The sequence below is a fragment of the Pectinophora gossypiella genome, chromosome 8, assembly GCF_024362695.1.
Source record: "Pectinophora gossypiella chromosome 8, ilPecGoss1.1, whole genome shotgun sequence".
Classification (NCBI taxonomy): domain Eukaryota; kingdom Metazoa; phylum Arthropoda; class Insecta; order Lepidoptera; family Gelechiidae; genus Pectinophora; species Pectinophora gossypiella.
The window spans coordinates 14,780,090-14,797,210 of NC_065411.1; the positions used below are offsets into that span (position 1 = coordinate 14,780,090).

Here is a 17,121-nt window from a genome sequence, read left to right on the forward strand (position 1 = left end):
GGAACTTTTCTGATGTAACTTTTCTCGTTATATGCCTAAGGTGCTAAGTTTCTGATGAATATTTAAAATATTGCGAGTTACAAATCCGAGTCGCCCTTGGCGGGTTTTTTATAAAAGTTCCATCTTGATCCATGAGAGATCTTTGTTGGAGAGTTTTTCAAACATTTCAAGGAACTAATTTCACCATTCACCGGCTGGCTTTCTAGGAAATTGAAAAAGTGAATATTTCTATTGAAATTCAGACAATGGGCTGCTGCATACGAATGCTTTTTTTCGTTTGGCTTTTTCCACCCGGCCTGGTTTTACTAGTGCTTAGTCAGACACGATTCACGCCCGACATGACATTCGGGGTGAGCAGAACTACATGTCACAAAACAACTCGCCACCCTCGGGATCAGAGAACGTACATTCTGGTGTTTATTTACTAAAAGTTTCCTAGTTAATTAATAACGATACCTACCACTTACGGAGCAGTGGTAGCCCAGTTGGTAGAACGCTTGCCTCTCACTTTGAAGTTGCAGGTTCGAATCCAGCACAGGCCTAAGCTTTGGAATTTGTTTTCGAATTCATGTTTGGATCATAAATGATTATCACGTGCTCAGCGGCGAAGGAAAACATCGTGAGGACACCCACAGAGGTATGTAACCTTACCCGTATTGAGCTGGTTTTCCCTTCGCGGGTTGGAAGGTCAGACAGGCAGTCGCTTCTGTCAAAACCGGACCTGTCAAGTCGTCAGGTTAGGTAAGCGGACCCTGTGAAAAAGGGGATAATGCTTACACTACATGATCCTAATAGCCGTGCCCATGACCTTGATGTATCAGGCAGGATGGATTGGCAAATGTAATTAAAAAAAAGAATAAGAATAAAAATAAAGGTTTTATCTATCTATCATCGGTGGAGTAAGGTGAATCAAGCTCCTTGCTCGCTCCTAGCACGTTTGTACAGTCATGAGCAATATAATGTACCCACTTTACCCACTAACATATTTGACCTTTAGTGAGACTTACAGTTCAATTTGTCAAAAAAGTTAATGTAACATGGTACCAAAGTGTATACATATTAATGCTCGTGACCGTACGGGGTAGAAAGTGTGCCTTCTATAATGTAGTATCACTATACATGATGTTAGTGCCATCGTAACGAATATTTAGGGGAATGATTCTGAGTTAATATCAAGTGGAATTTTGCGACGGAAAATGATTTTTATTGTATTTTTTTTATTATTTTCACTTCTATAGTTTTGTGATAGAAAATTCCACTTGATATTAACTCAGAGTAATGAGCTGAATCATCCCTCTCAGTATTCGTTACGATGTCACTTACACCCCGTAACAAATGCTGACGGGATAATTCAGACCATGATTCTGAGTTGATATTACGCGGAATTTCCTGTCAGAAATGTGATAAAAAAATGTGTTTTGTTTAATTTATTTTCAGATCTATACTTTTGCGACGGAAAATTCCACTTGATATCAACTCAGAATCATAGGGTTGTATTAATAAACTAATCTCAGCTTCAAGATCATGTCAATGTGACAGTTCCTATATAAAAAAACATAGACTTGAGCATGGTCTTGAGGGCAGTCTCAGCTGAGATTAGTTTATTAATACCACCCTTAGCCTGAATCATCTCTTAAAGTTTTCTTTACGGTTTCACTTACACTCTGTATGGCTTAGTGTTGTGGCTACAGCATTGGTTCCCGAGCTCTTGTTGCGATTTTGTTGAATTATTCAGAGTAAGACCTGAATACGTACCTGATACTCACTTAAACAAGGTTAAGTCCGGATAGGGCTCAGGGTCCCTTCTTATCTGCTGAGTCTTGTATTGAGAATATGCCTGCCATCCTACTGTCATAGTGATGTGATGTAAATGGGTTGGATAACGGCCTCTGTGGTCCAATGGTTGAGCGTCGGGCTCACGATACGGAGGTCCCAGGTTCGAATCTCGGTGGGGACACAAAAATCACTTTGTGATCTCTAGTTTGGTTAGGACATTACAGGCTGATCACCTGATTGATCAAAAGTAAGAAGGTACGTTAATCCGTTAGTCCCGGTTACTACTTACTGATCGTTACATGAGCCATGCCAGGGGCCTTTGGCGGCTCAATAATAACTCTGACACCAGGGTTGCTGAGGTTGGTAATCCACCTCACAACTCACACGGTAGAAGAAGATGTTGGATAGTTAGTTTTTATAAAAATAATAATAATGAAATTCCATTTTCAAAATGCAAACTCACGCCTATTTCTCACCGGAGTAAGCAGAGACTATGGAATTCCATTTGCTTCGACATTTTCAAGTGTCAGTTTTATTAAGAGCTAAGAGAAAGTAGGTATCTTTTCTTCGGGGATACAGGCTACGTTTATCTAGATCTCATAACTTTTTGTTTATTAATTATTAGGAGCGAAAGTATATTTAATATTGTATTTATTGTATCATCACAAATATACGACAGTTCAGTAAATCCAATTGGGGGCAATTCGGCGCACCTGTTTTGGGAAGCGTTCCAAAACAAAAATATGCTTTCAAACTAACAGACCAACTTTTATCTCCTAATACAAAACAAGCGTCCAAATTCGATAATGCTCGGCCATTTTTCACCGAGAGTAAGCTGTGCATAACATATAGCTTAAAGGTTCAAGCACACAAAATGGAAAGCGGCAAAACAGCGAGAAGATATATTGTGAAATTGCAATATTTGTGATGCAGTCCACGTACGATCGCTTTTCGCTTCTGTGTAAACAAACGTGTGTGTTTTCCCACATAAGCAGTGAAATACTTATAGCGTTATGACCGTATCGCGCGATATATCGTATCTGTATGATGGAGGCTTAACTTGGTTGCGCTCTGTAAATATCCCCGCACCTGGCCAGCGAGAATTTATCCGTTTTATTTATTCGTCGAAGCCAGACGTTCCAAGTTTGAACGGAATATTTCAATTTTTGAACAGAGAAATATGTTTGCGAAGGTATTATGGCGCCAACTTTAGATTTTCGAATTTTGAACTATTACAATACATGTGAGGTGAATTACATTTTGTATTTGACGACATAAGTTTACGTGCGTTTTTATCTAAAGCCTGACAAAACATGTTCTAGAAAAGATGGAAAATAATTAAGGTAAGTAAGTAAATATATTATTATTTTTAGAATATCAAGAATGTAGAGATAATTATGTTACTTGGGTTTGTTTTAATCATTCGTTGAGCGTATTTTTATAAATAGGCACTTATTTAATAATTGTATCGTTGCTAGACATTAAATACTATCTATAATTTTATGTGACGTGTTATTTTTTTTATTCAATTAGTTGCACAAAGACGCGGTTGGCGGTGAAGCGGCCAGCATTGTTTACATAACATAACATAAACAGGCTATATACGTCCCACTGCTGCGCACAGGCCTCCCCTCAATCAACCGGAGGGGGTATGGAGCATACTCCACCACGCTGCTCCACTGCGGGTAAGTGGTGTTTATACTTACAAGCAAGTAATCTTTTTGTGCCCAGCACACGAACACCGCCTCGTCGCGCGGTGCAAAATCCGCGTCGTGTTATAATAATATATGATAATCGTCCAAGAGTTATACTCAATATTCGAGTATACGACCACAGCAGACTAGTTTCCAACTACTCAAATCAGTTACTTTTTACTAAACGTCAAAACACAGAATTACTAAGTATTGTAATTAAAAGTGTGAAACAGCATAGTGTGACGTCATAGAAAAACGTGATAAAATGTCGGACTTAGGCCCTGCGCAGACGACAGACTATCCGTGACGCACTTTTTAGCCTGTGAAATTATAACCTATGCAATTATATGCAGTAACGCACACGACGCGCAAAAAGTCCGGCGCGTTACTGCATATAATTGCATAGGTTATATTTTCACAGACTAAAAAAGTGCGTCACAGATAGTCTGTCGTCTGCGCAGGGCCTAATTATTACGTTTTTCTTGATTAAAATTCATAAACAAGTTACATCAGGGTAATCAGGGTTGATGAGGCTGGTAATTCACTTCACAACCTACACGATAGAAGATGAAGAAAACAAGTTAAATAGAAAAGAAAATGTTTCTCGTTAGTTCTAGACCTGTCTTTATTTAGTAATCAGAATTTCGTAACTTATCTTGAACCTAGTACAGGGTAATGTACTTAATTATACTTTACCCTGACCTTTTCTTTGTGTAGGAAGGAAAATCAAAGAAAATATACAATAAGTAAAAGGCGGTTATTTTGTCCAAAATATATTTTTAACATTTCCAGTAGGTAACTAATAATACAATGATTGCTTTTACAAATATAATAATCGGAGGCTAAATCGTGTAACTTTAGTTTCTATCCCAAAGAATCACAAATACTTGAAAATGACAACTCCTGTCATTTTATTGTTTTAACCAATCACAGGACAGGATTTCTATAAAGATAGAAATCGAGTTACACGAATATGGTTTACGAATTGAATTAAACATTTTTAAAACAAAACTGTATGATAATAATGTGCTTTTATTAAAAAATCACTTTAATAAACGTTTATAATATTATAAAGTGCATAATAATAAAAATATACGATACAGTTTCGCTTAAATAAAGAATATTATAAACTCTATGATCAACACCATAAGCCCGAGTATTTAAATGACTCGAGCCATATCTGACTCGGCCAGTTCAACCATTTTCACGAAGGCTTTCATGATTTATTTCCAAACCGATACATGAAATATTTTACAAGGAATTCCTCAATGAATCATAAATACAGTTATTTTATGTTAAATTCCGAATGAATATTGCCCGCAGTTATTATCAGCATTTTACTAAACCATGGTATAATAAAATAGTTTCATGGCATATTAATTAATGTTATGTTTCTTTTGTGTGCTAAAGAGATTTGTATTGTATTTTAATAGGTTAAATTATACTTTACAACAGTAATTATCTGTCTTAAGATACCGATTATTATTGTCGTTGCGTGAAAGGAAAATTTTAAATTACGCTTTGTGGATCTAAAAAGGCCAAAAACAATATTGCTATTCGACTTTTGAAATGACAATATTGCTTCTTTAGATGACTAAATTGCTTTCGTGTGACCTTTTTAGTCCCTTAGCTACTTATATTTGACGTTGGAGTCCTAAGAATGATATCGACGAACCGTATGGTGATAGATTACCAACCTTTATAAGTAGATAGTCCAGTTAGTTGCACATTTGCAACGCAAGAGTTTAAGCATCTTTTAACGACATTTTTGGGACAATAAAGCATTTATGTATTTTTCTCATTCCCTGTTGATTATGGGTACAAAATTAAAACTTTGTTTTATTTTACCATGCCATGAATAAAAAATAATTTGAGCTTCAAAAAACAACGGGCCTGAAATACCAAATATTTGTCTTCAATATTAAAGTGACGAAGTTTCGAGCTGGTGTAAAAGTTGATGGTTACATTAAAATTGAGCGAAATTCGGGATATATCGTTTAAATGAAATTGCATTTTTCATCTACGTGCAGTGTTGAACAAATTACCAAGTTCTATAATATTAATTGACAGATTAAAAGCTTTCTAACAGAAAATTAAATAAATATAAGTAATTAATAATATTTATCATAAAAATATTATTTCAATTGGATGTTAGGCGGTGAATATTTTACGAGTATTTCCTTCCGTGTTTGAGAGACTGAGAATATATTAAATATTATACTTATTTTTAAAGCACAATTTTGAAATACCTAAGGGCAGTGATTGTTGAAATAATCTAGTAACTAACAGTGCGATATAAAATATTAAAATTACAGCGAATACATAAATTTAATTGAACTTCGTAAGCGACAAAAGAATTCTCGATTTTCCATGTATGTATGTATGTTAATTGAAAACATAATATGACAGTGTTTTATTATTTTTTTAAATTTGAATACATAATGTTTTCTTTTTATTGCAGTAAATGTGTCGCGTCAATGACCCCTCGGGCGTGGTCCACTCTAATCAGCGCTTATCGCTATCGGTCTACCAGGGTCAATTCTTTCATCATCATTAATTCTTTCAAATATAATTTTCGCAGACCGAAGAGCCGAAATTCGCGCCCAACTGGACATCACTCTGTCTTAAAATTTGTACCGTATACTCTCACCCAGTACAAATTTTGTTCTCCATTTGTCCGGCCAAGTAGTTGACGCTACTGCTGCATACGTGCAGAAAATATACAATGAGTCATGTCAAAAAATATATTTTAATGAATAAAAAAGAAGACGATTCATTTGTCGCAAACATACTCAGCTAAATATCCTCCTTACGTGCTTATTACCATAATAAAATATTGAATAACAAAACCTTACACCTTCATGTATTTTATTTACCGAACGCGCCTTAAACTAGTAACATCTTATAACTAGTCGTAATATTTACATTGTAACGAGACGTTTACGATGGCAGCAGTCAGTTAAATTGAAAAGCGTGCTCATAAAAATGTGCCAAGTTCCGTGGGCAACTCGTTTGAATATTTTATAGCGACTGTATATTGCTGCTGTCACTATCTTAATCTAAATCTTACTTCGTTTTAAGAACTTGGCTCATTTTACACTCGTACTTTTATGTGTTTTTGGTCTCGCAGACTAAAGTGGGATCGGGTTATCTACCCTTAACAAGTGTGATTCTATCTGCCTCTATTGCTATCTCTCTCTTCCTATCTACCCATACAGAGTAATCAACAACTCCGTACAACAAATCAACAAACACTCCTTATCTGGGATTACAAAGATTGACTCACCGTGTATTTTTGGGATTGTGATAAAAAATTACATCGTTACAGATACCTAAATGATAGTTACTTAATATTTGGCTACTATCACCTTGTCCTAGCCTATGATCGTTCCAAGCTTCCTTTATCGTTAGGTTACACAGGTTATATACAATAATTACAATACTATTGAGCGCCTTAATGTTACAACCCTCTGGAAGATTTCCATTAATACTTTTTGGTTTGTTGCGTTTAAACACTCCGAAGTGATAATGTCCGTTCACATTTTTAAACACTTTGTATTGCTTTAGGACTTGAGGTTTGATAGGAAAACACCCAAAAGCTGGATAACGAAGATTGAAGAGTCGCCTGATGGTTAAAAGTCAACAAGTGAGGGTTCTGGCGCTCAGTAGAGCGTCTGTCAATGTGGACTCCAGTCTAGAGGTAGATCCCTCGACAGAGATCGCGAGTAGGTAGAAGGCGGCGCGTGCGGCGCGCCGCGGGCCGCATGTCAGTAATCCAGGGATTCTTCGTCAGGAGACCTCTTGCGGCAGCACAGGCGCCACGCGGCGGCCAGCGCACAAACCCCTAAAAGAACCGCCAACCCAGCCCCTAAGGCAGGGGCTGTCCAGTCCCCACTCCCCACACTCCGCGCCCTAGCACACAACTCTGACGACTCATCGTTCAACTTTCCAATCGCCACCCCGTCCAAGGCGTCCAAGTAACCCAAACGACGTAAACTGTCCTCCGAGTATGCCTCCCTCGCTCTCTTTTCTTCGGTTGTCCAGAACTTTCTCTCGCCACTCGTCACATTCGGACAGTTTACCACTCCATTGCATATCAGTCTAGCAGGTATACAGAGTGCTTCTTCTCCTGGACAAATAAAGTCACAGCCGTGACCGGAATCTGAGGGATGTGAGCTGCCGTCGGTAAGACGTGACGTCATGAGAGTTCCATCAGAATTCTTAGGTAGATGATATAGTCCAGTCCAAGCTATTTTGAATGCGGCGCCAGCAGGCGAGGCACTGCCAATGAAGACAATCCTAATCGACCTTGTCTTTTCTTTTTCAATAATTAATGGATCGTCTAAAGACTCAAATCCAAGTTCTCCAGCAGATAGTATCGGCAGTTCACGAGCTAAAGACACATTTTCACCGCAGACAGAATAGTAAGGATCTATCCTCCCTGGCAAGTAGATTTGAATATTGCCATCATCACAGTGTCGCGACGCGAATTTGATGCTGTCGAAATGCAGCCATAAGTCTCTCTTCTCCTCGATTTCCAAATCCCAGATGCATTGAATTCTTTTGGGTGGTTCAGTGTAGCCTAGAGCTTCGAGATGTGGGTAGACGATTTCTCCATCCGAAGCTGCGGCCAAGACAGCGGGGCCACAGAGTGGTCCGTGGACGAACTCGTAGCGTGCTTCGAAAAGTGGAGATGGGTTCTTGAAGTATGATGCTGCTGCGTGAGCGTTGTCTACTATCAGTTGAAGATTCAACGTTTCTCCTGAAGACACTACCCTGTAGGGCTTTGCACGGGATACAGTATTGGCATGTTTAGCACAGAGACAGGAACCGAGGGATCTTTGAACCGCCAGGTGGAGAGGTAGCGGCGTGGTGCTGACCCCAATAGTAGTGTTAAATGGTTTTCCCGGTGATGGCTCCCAGATGATCAGTTTATCAGCTCTATCTTCATAGCAGTTTTGGCATGATACTGGTGTGTAAGGGTGTTCCTGTGAAAAAAGACGCCAGGTGAGATTTGGTTACTTATAAATTGTCTGAAAATCTATCTGTCGAATGTCTGGTATGTGTCGAGTGTTGAGTGTCTGGTAGCAGTACTACTATCAGTTAAGTAAGGTCTGAATAAACTATTAGACACCTACCAGCAAGAAGTAAAACAAGCTCTCTAATTATGTTAACTTATTCATATCCCTAGCTTTATCTCGTTTTTCACAGGGTCCTGACCTAACCTAACCTGAAGATTTGACAGGTCTGTATTTTTACAGAAGCGACTGCCTGTCTGACTTTCCAACCCACGAACGTAAATCCAGCTTAATACAGGTTATGTCACATACTTCCGAAAATGAATTTCTCGGGAATGTGGGTTTCCTCACGTCTTCACCGCTGCGCACGTGATAATCATTTATGATCCAAACATGAATTCGAAAAAAAATGATAATCATTGGTTTAGGCCTGTACTGGATTCGAACCTGCTACCTCAATGTGAGAGGCAAGCGTCCAGGTCAGAGGATCCAACTGGGCTACCACGGCTCCAGTTATGTTAATTTCTATGTTATGTTGTTGTTGTTTTGTTATGTTATGTTCTAATGTTAATTTATTGATGGTCTTAATCAATTTTGTAAAACAATTTGAAGTTTCCCTTTAATCCCTCTAAACCTAAACTTACTTGAACAAAGTTTAACTATTTAACGATTAAGAAGTTACTGGTTAAATAGTCGCAGTTCGAAGATCGGATTAATAAGCTCACCTTGAAATTGACACTTAAGATTGTCAGGATGACTCTGGCGTAAATCCTTTTATCGGTGACAAATCTGTAAAGGCAGTGGACATCTTCGCCGGGCGGAGCTTGTTTGTAGACCAGGGTATTGAGGGGAGACCTAAGTCGACCAGCTCTCTGTTTCCAGGAAGCGATAACTTCGTCACAAGCGGTGCCAGGGACGGGCTCTCCAAATCGCGTGTTGTTGAAGAAGTCATAATGCGCCCAGTAGTACAGTGATGACCTACGAGAGAAATTATAAAGGTTCAGGTGAGACCAATGTTTCAGCAAATATTAACTGGTTAACTTATTTATTTGAAAGGTGTACCATTGATTATAATTTACTCCAATTATTTTAACTATAGACGCCGATACGGCTTACCACCTATAACGTTACAGAAAGCTCGATGAGATGTGTGTACTTAGTTCTTCTTGCCAAGGAAGTTCCTCTAACTATCCGAATTGGGATAGTCGTCAGATTATATTATAGTATGTTAATTAACCGAAATTGTCATTGGTAGTCGATGAAGTTCAAAAGTACTAATAAATTGCATTAGCGAATTTATCTTTCACTTGATCGTAAATAACAGTGTCACAACTTAATAAGTAAAATGTTAGTTCTCTGGAGTAAATTGCGAGAATGCGGTTATGACCATTTCATGAAATGATCGAGCAAATCATAAAATGATCAATTTTAAGATCTGGCTACGACATATACATACATAAGATGCCGCCTATTTACTACAGTTTACTCCTTCAGTTCTTCAGTCCTTCAGTCTTGATCTGGCCTTTTTAACACATCACGGATCTGATCGCGATATGTACTCCTAGGCTTTTCACCACAGTTTTCATATCGGACTCCTTTCCCAAAACAGCTTTTCTTATCTAGCCTATTCGATCTCACTGCTGGGCAAAGGCCTCCCTTGATTTTTCCACTCCTCTCGACTTTGCGTGATCTCCGGCCCACTGAAGAGGGACAGGGCCGGATGCATCCGGAGCGATAGGCACGAGTCGTTACCCACTGGACACCCAGAACAGCTTATTAAAAAAAATTGAACTTACCCACTATAGCTGCCAGTTTTGCTCTCAAATCTGACAAACATGGCATTGCCAGTGGAGACAAAGTCGTGTTTCTCCATCGGTCTGCTGAAGGTGTCGCAGAAGGTCTTGATGATACGCGCATCGTCAGGTCTTGGAGCGTCGTAGAGTGTGAGAGACTCCCCACAGTCACCCGGCCAGGGCACTATAGGGGACTCGATTCGGTTGATTCGGAAACTGGGGGAGATAAGGTGTTTTATAATAGTGACAATCTATGTGTAATGATGGGACATAACCCAGTAAGCTACAGAGGTTTTCATACTCTTTTAGAAATTAATTTGAACAGCATTGATATCATCGATGTGTAGTACACTGAAAGTGAGTTGCCTGCTGTTAAATATGACGTAGCCGTTTTTCAATCAATCGGAAATACAGAGTTTTATAATTTATTCTGCAAAGAATAATTGAGTGAGTTTCATGGGAGGTCGCATTTTTTTAGGATTTTGGAACATTAGGTAAGGATAAATAAATTTATTTGAAATGGGTTCATATTCGAATTGAATTTAATGGCTACATTCTAAAACAATCTGCATGCACAAAGATCGTCTTGAGAATTTTTTTTTTATTGTTATAAAAATCTTACCTTGGAAAATACAGACGAACAACTTGTCCAGGGAATCCTTGCATCAAATAAGTGCAAGATGTATGCGGTGGGTACCAGTGGGCTACTGACAGGAATATGCCTTCAGTATCACCGGACTTCTTCAGAGATTCAGCTGTGAGGACCCAGTCGCAAGTGCCGACTCTGGACCCTGGAGCTTCCACGTGACCAGGCCAGTTTCCCACGTTGAAGTGGAAGCCAGTATTCAGAAGTGGACCTGGTAATATATGGTGACGGTGGCTCAATCTGGTAAATTGTCGCTCCTCTTTTTGAAGATTTTGGTCAACAATGAATAATCACCAGACCAGGAATTGGAATTGACGAGCGGTCTAAAAAGGCCGCATTGTAACAATTCATCTACAAAAGCATTATTGAAATTTGACATTGCGCATATACTTAAAAGTAGGTTAACTCCATAGATTTAAGGATTACCGCGATTGATAATATGACTTTGCGGCTTAGCAAGGGATCCATCTACGTACGTAGTGAATTAGTGAGTGGCTTAGTTGAGAATAAGCATATTATTATTATCATATTATCAACCGTGGTAGTCCTTAAATCTATGGAGTTTACCTACTTTTAAGTATATGCGCAATTCATGAGTGAACTAATTCTGGCTTATCTACATACACTATCTGTAAGAAGTGTATTGTAATAACTGGCCTAATATTAAGTAGATGATTTAGCATTGTGTTGCAAAGAGAGTTCATTAGTTCGAGATATTTAGTCTTCCTTTTTAGTGCCATCGCATTTTTTATTAACCTCGTAAGGTTTCCCACACACAATAGTTAAACAGTGGGTTTTGGATTTTAAAAGGCATCTGAGCCTTACGACCTTAATAGAGACAAAAGGAAGGGTCTGCAAGGTCAATATCGTCGGAATGGCAAAAATTTTGGCGCCCGGCACTTTCGCGCGTACCATTTTTACAACCTTAACCTAAGAGGAAAATGCCAACAAGGTTGGGATTCCACATACCTGCTGGGGAGCTCACGAATTCCACAAACAGGTCCTGCGATGTGCCGATAATTGAGTAGGGGAACTTGCCCATCCCGCAAAATGTGCCGATCACCGAAGCCGACTCGTCTTTCCCGTCGTAGATTCGTATGTAGTCGTAAGGGCAGTTTTCCGAACCTGACGACAAAAATGGTTTTTGAATGCTTTTGGTAAAGGTTAATGCAGATTTGTGTATCCTATTTGAGGCATCTAAAGCGTTCAAGTAGTTCAAGATAGTGGTCCTATCAGTCCTTAAGATCCGTGACGTAATTTTATACCGGTATGATGATGAAAGCGCAAGCTTGACCGCGTACTTACCCTTAACCTTTCCAAGTCCTGATTTATAGTGAAATTATGAACTTGTAAAAGACCTCAGACCTTGTTGTAGACCAAACAGGTGGAGGATTTATTGGCTTAAGAATCTAAGTGAGTGTTAAGGATTGAGCACTAAATCCATGTTTCGTGCGGCAGTGGATAAAGTAAAGATATCGGTGTAATGATCACTATCCTCTAGTAAGCCATGTTAGCCCAGTTGGTAGAACGCTTGGCTGTCACTTTGAAGTCGCAGGTTCGAATCCAGCACAGGCCTAAACCAATGATTGTCGAATTTGTTTTCGAATTCATGTTTGGATCATAAATGATTATCACGTGCTCAGCGGTGAAGGAAAACATCGTGAGGAAACCCACATTCCCGAGAAGTGTGTTTTCGGAGGTATGTGACCTAACCTGTATTAGGCTGGTTTTCCATTCGCGGGTCGGAAGGTCAGACAGGCAGTTGCTTCTGTAAAAAACCTAGTCAAATCTTCAGGTTAGATAAGCGGACCTTGTGAAAACGGGTTAATGCTAGGGGGATGATGATCGCTATCCTTTGGTAAGAGACGGCATCGAAAGTAGTTGTTAATATCAAGAGTGAACCCCTACCTAATTTTACACTCCCCCTCCCGTTATTAATAAACATCATCATCAGCCGTATGACGCCCACTGCTGGGCATAGGCCTCCCCCAAGGATCTCCACGACGATCGGTCCTGCGCTGCCCGCATCCAGCGGCTTCCCGCGACCTTCACCAGATCGTCGGTCCACCTTGTAGCGGGCCTACCCACTGAGCGTCGTCCGCGTCCGACACGTGGTCGCCACTCCAGAACCTTTCCGCCCCATCGGCCATCGGTTCTCCTCGCTATGTGTCCTGCCCACTGCCACTTCAGCTTTTAATAAACATATTCATTGTTATTTGTACCCGTTTATGTACTATAGATTTTCCATTAAATTTTAGTGGAATATTCAATTTAAATTAAGCCCTTTGTTCGGTGTTCGATTAAATTGAAACGAGCTATTGGTGATAATGTTTTAGGCGTAATACTCGTAGGTACCTGCTGTAATATTAACAGCAGATTGGATCTCCATCTATGCTGAACTCAAGTAAATATAGTTTTTTTTTGTTTAGTAACTGTAGATTTGTCGAGCCGTGGTAGCCCAGTTAGTAGAACGTTTGCCTCTAACTTTGAGGTCACAGGTTCGAATCCACCACAGGCCTAAACCAATGATTGTCGTATTTGTATTAAAATTCATGGTTGGACCATAAATTATTATCACGTGCTCAGCGACGAAGGAAAACATCGTAAGGAAACCCGCATTCCCGAGAAATGCATTTTCGGAGGTATGTGACCTAACCTGTATTGGGCTGGTTTTCCCTTCGCGGGTTGGAAGGTCAGACAGGCAGTCGCATTTGTAAAAAAAGCGGACCTGTCAAGTCTTTAGGTTTAGTAAGCGGACCCTGTGAAAAGCGAGATAATGCTAGGCGGATGATGATCTCTGTACATGTGTCGCATAAGTATGGCATGAACTACTTGGGCAGAATAGCGGAACTGTCTCATATATAAAAATACCAATACGATAATATCGCTTCTGACTATTGCAAGGACTATCGATACTACCTATCTACAGGGTGTTAGTGACATCGTAACGAAAACTTTGATGGGTGATATAGACCATGATTCTGAGTTAATATCAAGTGGAATTTTCCGTCGCAAAAGTTATTTACTTTAGTAACTGAAAATAATTTAAAAAAAAAAACATGAATTTTCCCACAAAAAAATTCCCCTTGATATGAACTCAGATTCATACGTACTTGTATACCTGTACGTACTTGTAAGGGGTATAATTAATGAATACGTTACGATCTCACTTACACCCCGTACTGAAAGGGATGATTCAGCTTATAATTCTGAGTTAATATCAAGTGGAATATTCCATCGCAAAAGTATAGAACTGAAAATAATTAAAAAGAAAAACAAAAAGAATCTTGAATTTTGCGACGGAAAACTCCACTTGATATTAACGAATCATGGTCTGAACAGCCTCCAGCCTACAGTTTAGGCAAGAACTATTAATATTATAGATACACAGAAATTGATGATTTTCAAAGCAAACAATCGATATTCAAACTATCGATAATTCGGCAACAGTAGTTGTAGAGATTCAAAAATCAAAAAGTGTGGGTGGAGCTTCACTAAATATTGATTGAGAAACTTTTGTTAATACCAAGTAGATACCTATTTTCCTCAATTTCCAATAAGGAAGGAAGGGAATACCAATCGCTTCTGTGGTAAAAATGAGGTATTTTTCTTAGTAGGAATTAAAAAAAAAAGCTTTTCGCTGAAAGCTAAAAGAACATTATTTCCCCTCTTCGTTTTATCGAGTGAACATTCCAGAAAACTTTTTTATACACTATTACCAAAAGTGAAACTGTTTTTCTGCCCTTTCGTTTCCCAGCGCATGACGTAGTGTGAAAATCACCTTGTAGCTCAGTAATAATTTTATATGGGAGTTGTCAAGCGATTATGCATGATGATTTTGTTTTGGTATACGTTTAAGTATAGAATTTTTTTCGACGACGTCCTGTGCCGAGGTTCGCGCCTAACTGAGCTCCCTCAGGCCTGTGGTCTTAAAATTTGTACCGGGGGAGGGCCCTCAGCGTTCCCCGTTTGTCTGGCCAAGTAGTTAAAACCGTATCCGGTAAATCCACAAGTCACGTCAAAAAAGTTAATAAACAGACGTACGGTCACGATCATTAATATGTATACACTTTGGTACCATGTCACATTAATTTTTTTGACAAATTGAACTGTAAGTCTCACTAAATGTCAAATATGTTAGTGCGACAGAGTCTTAAATTGGGTACATTATATTGCTCATGACTATACTGTACGAGTGTTGCCTCAGCTCCAAAAAGTTACAGAAAAAGGTGGTAAAGCTAGCTGAAGGGAAATTCCATTTATAATTTCAATAATATAATACATGGCAATTGGCGGTCTTAAACCATTACCAATATTACCATTACTTACATTAAAACGGTCTTTCAAATTCGCTTTGACAGATTTCTCAAAGTGGATTCTTAAATGGTTATTTTGCAAATTGAAATTACTGGCCCGCTTTTATACCTGAGTACCTAATCTTAGGATTATCACTTTACGCTCACGTAAGCTCTTCAATATAGAGATAATTGGTTCGCTCGTATTCTTGGAAGAGTGTATTATGTTGGGATCTTTATGTGTATTTACATAAGGTATTAAGCTTGCTAAGAAAATAAAATAAAGACATTCGTGCGTTGGATCTTATGTGTAACATAACGAATTAAATAACAATAGAATGTTCTACGCTGCTTCAGAAATCAGAATCATTTATTCAACATAATTATGATGGATAAAAAAAATGGACAGATGAGGGGAGGCCTTTGTCCAGCAGTGGGATCTTGTAGGCTAGGTTAGATTAGACTAGAAGTATCATGGAAAGGAAGGAGAAAGATCATCTTACTTTCGGACAAAGAGCCAGTAATGTCCTAACCAAACTAGAAACCACAAAGTTATTTTTGTGATATGTCCTCACCCGGAATCGAACCCGGGACCTCCGAATCGTGAGCCCAACGCTCAACCACTAGACCACGGATGTTGTCGGCTTTATTGACTCTACTTGTTAGATCGACGTGAAATGTAGTGAGTTGTATCGCCGGCTATTGTGGTCGAGCCAACTGTGTTCGTGAAAACTGTGTACCAACATACCAACGTAGTTAGAAGCCTGTGTTGTAAAAAAAGCAGTTCATCATCAGACAGGTGATCGGCCCACAATTTTAGAAAGGATACAAAGCATGTGATTTATAATTAAGTAAACAAAAAACCCAAAAAAATAACAAACAATAAACTATTATCAAAACTACCAAGTTGAACTACAGATGCAGTATGGATGAAAATTCCAATGAAATGCATAAAGCAACATAAGTATGAAGTGAAATTTGCCATAAATGTTTCCCCTTAGCTTCCCACAGCTAACATAACACACCTAATAAAATTTTACTACGAAATTCAAATTCCCCCACATTCATTCACATCCCCTCTGTAGGGTTACAAACCGTCTTCTTCTATCGAGTGGGTTGTGAGGGGGATTACCAACCCCATCAACCCTGGTATCAGAGTTACTATTGAGCCGTCAAAGGCCCCTGTCATGACCACCACCTGATTGGCTGATCACCTGATTGTGCGTAAGACGATCCGTGCTTCGGTAGGCACATTAAGCCGTTGGGCCCGGTTACTACTTACTGATGTAAGTACGTAGTCGTTACATGAGCAATTTACTTGATTTTCAATAATAAAATTTGCGTTCTTGGAATGTTGGAGATACCAACTTAATGGTAACACAGTGGTAACACTTACATCATCAAAGGGGTAGCAATGGCGGCTTGTTGTAGGATTGAGCATACGGTTTTCTTATACCATGCGATAACTTAAGAGATGACGCTTAACGCGTATAAGTGCAAGCTATAGCGCGCTCCCCCTTACTCTTTAGCGGCTTATGGCTTATTTAGAATTAAAGTAAGACCCAGAGGGGGTGAAGTCGGCTTCCGATACTAATTGGTGCGGGCGGAGAGTTGCCATTCTATACGCAGTATTATTCTACAGCCTCCGTGGGCAAGTGGTTAGGCTCACGATCTGGAGGTCCGGGTTCGATTCCCGATGGGGACATTGTCGAAATCACTTTGTGAGACTGTCCTTTGTTTGTTAAGGACTTTTCAGGGTTGAATCACTTGATTGTCCGAAAAAGTAAGATGATTCCGTGCTTCGGAGGGCACGTTAAGCCGTTGGTCCCGGCTATTAGCCGTAAAAACACCTCCATCAACCCGCAGTGGAGCAGCGTGGTGGAGTATGCTCCGTACCCC

The 17,121-nt window shown here is 39.4% G+C and overlaps 1 protein-coding gene and 1 long non-coding RNA gene across 2 annotated transcripts in view; one reads left to right on the forward strand and one right to left on the reverse strand.

Moving 5' to 3' along the window:
* Positions 1-2,901: 2,901 nt before the first annotated feature.
* LOC126369302 (uncharacterized) lies at positions 2,902-6,324 on the forward strand. The gene is made up of 3 exons (XR_007566681.1): positions 2,902-3,119; positions 3,310-3,461; positions 5,932-6,324. It is a non-coding gene; the product is annotated as an uncharacterized LOC126369302 (long non-coding RNA).
* LOC126369290 (uncharacterized) overlaps positions 6,309-17,121 on the reverse strand; it is a 138,450-nt gene continuing 127,637 nt past the window's right edge. The window contains exons 8-12 of the mRNA XM_050013647.1: positions 11,897-12,052; positions 10,904-11,138; positions 10,285-10,497; positions 9,214-9,466; positions 6,309-8,458 (exon numbers count right to left, since the gene is read on the reverse strand). Coding sequence (XP_049869604.1) covers positions 7,238-8,458; positions 9,214-9,466; positions 10,285-10,497; positions 10,904-11,138; positions 11,897-12,052 — 2,078 coding nt within the window. The 3' untranslated portion in view covers positions 6,309-7,237. The remainder of the gene's footprint in view (positions 8,459-9,213; positions 9,467-10,284; positions 10,498-10,903; positions 11,139-11,896; positions 12,053-17,121) is intronic.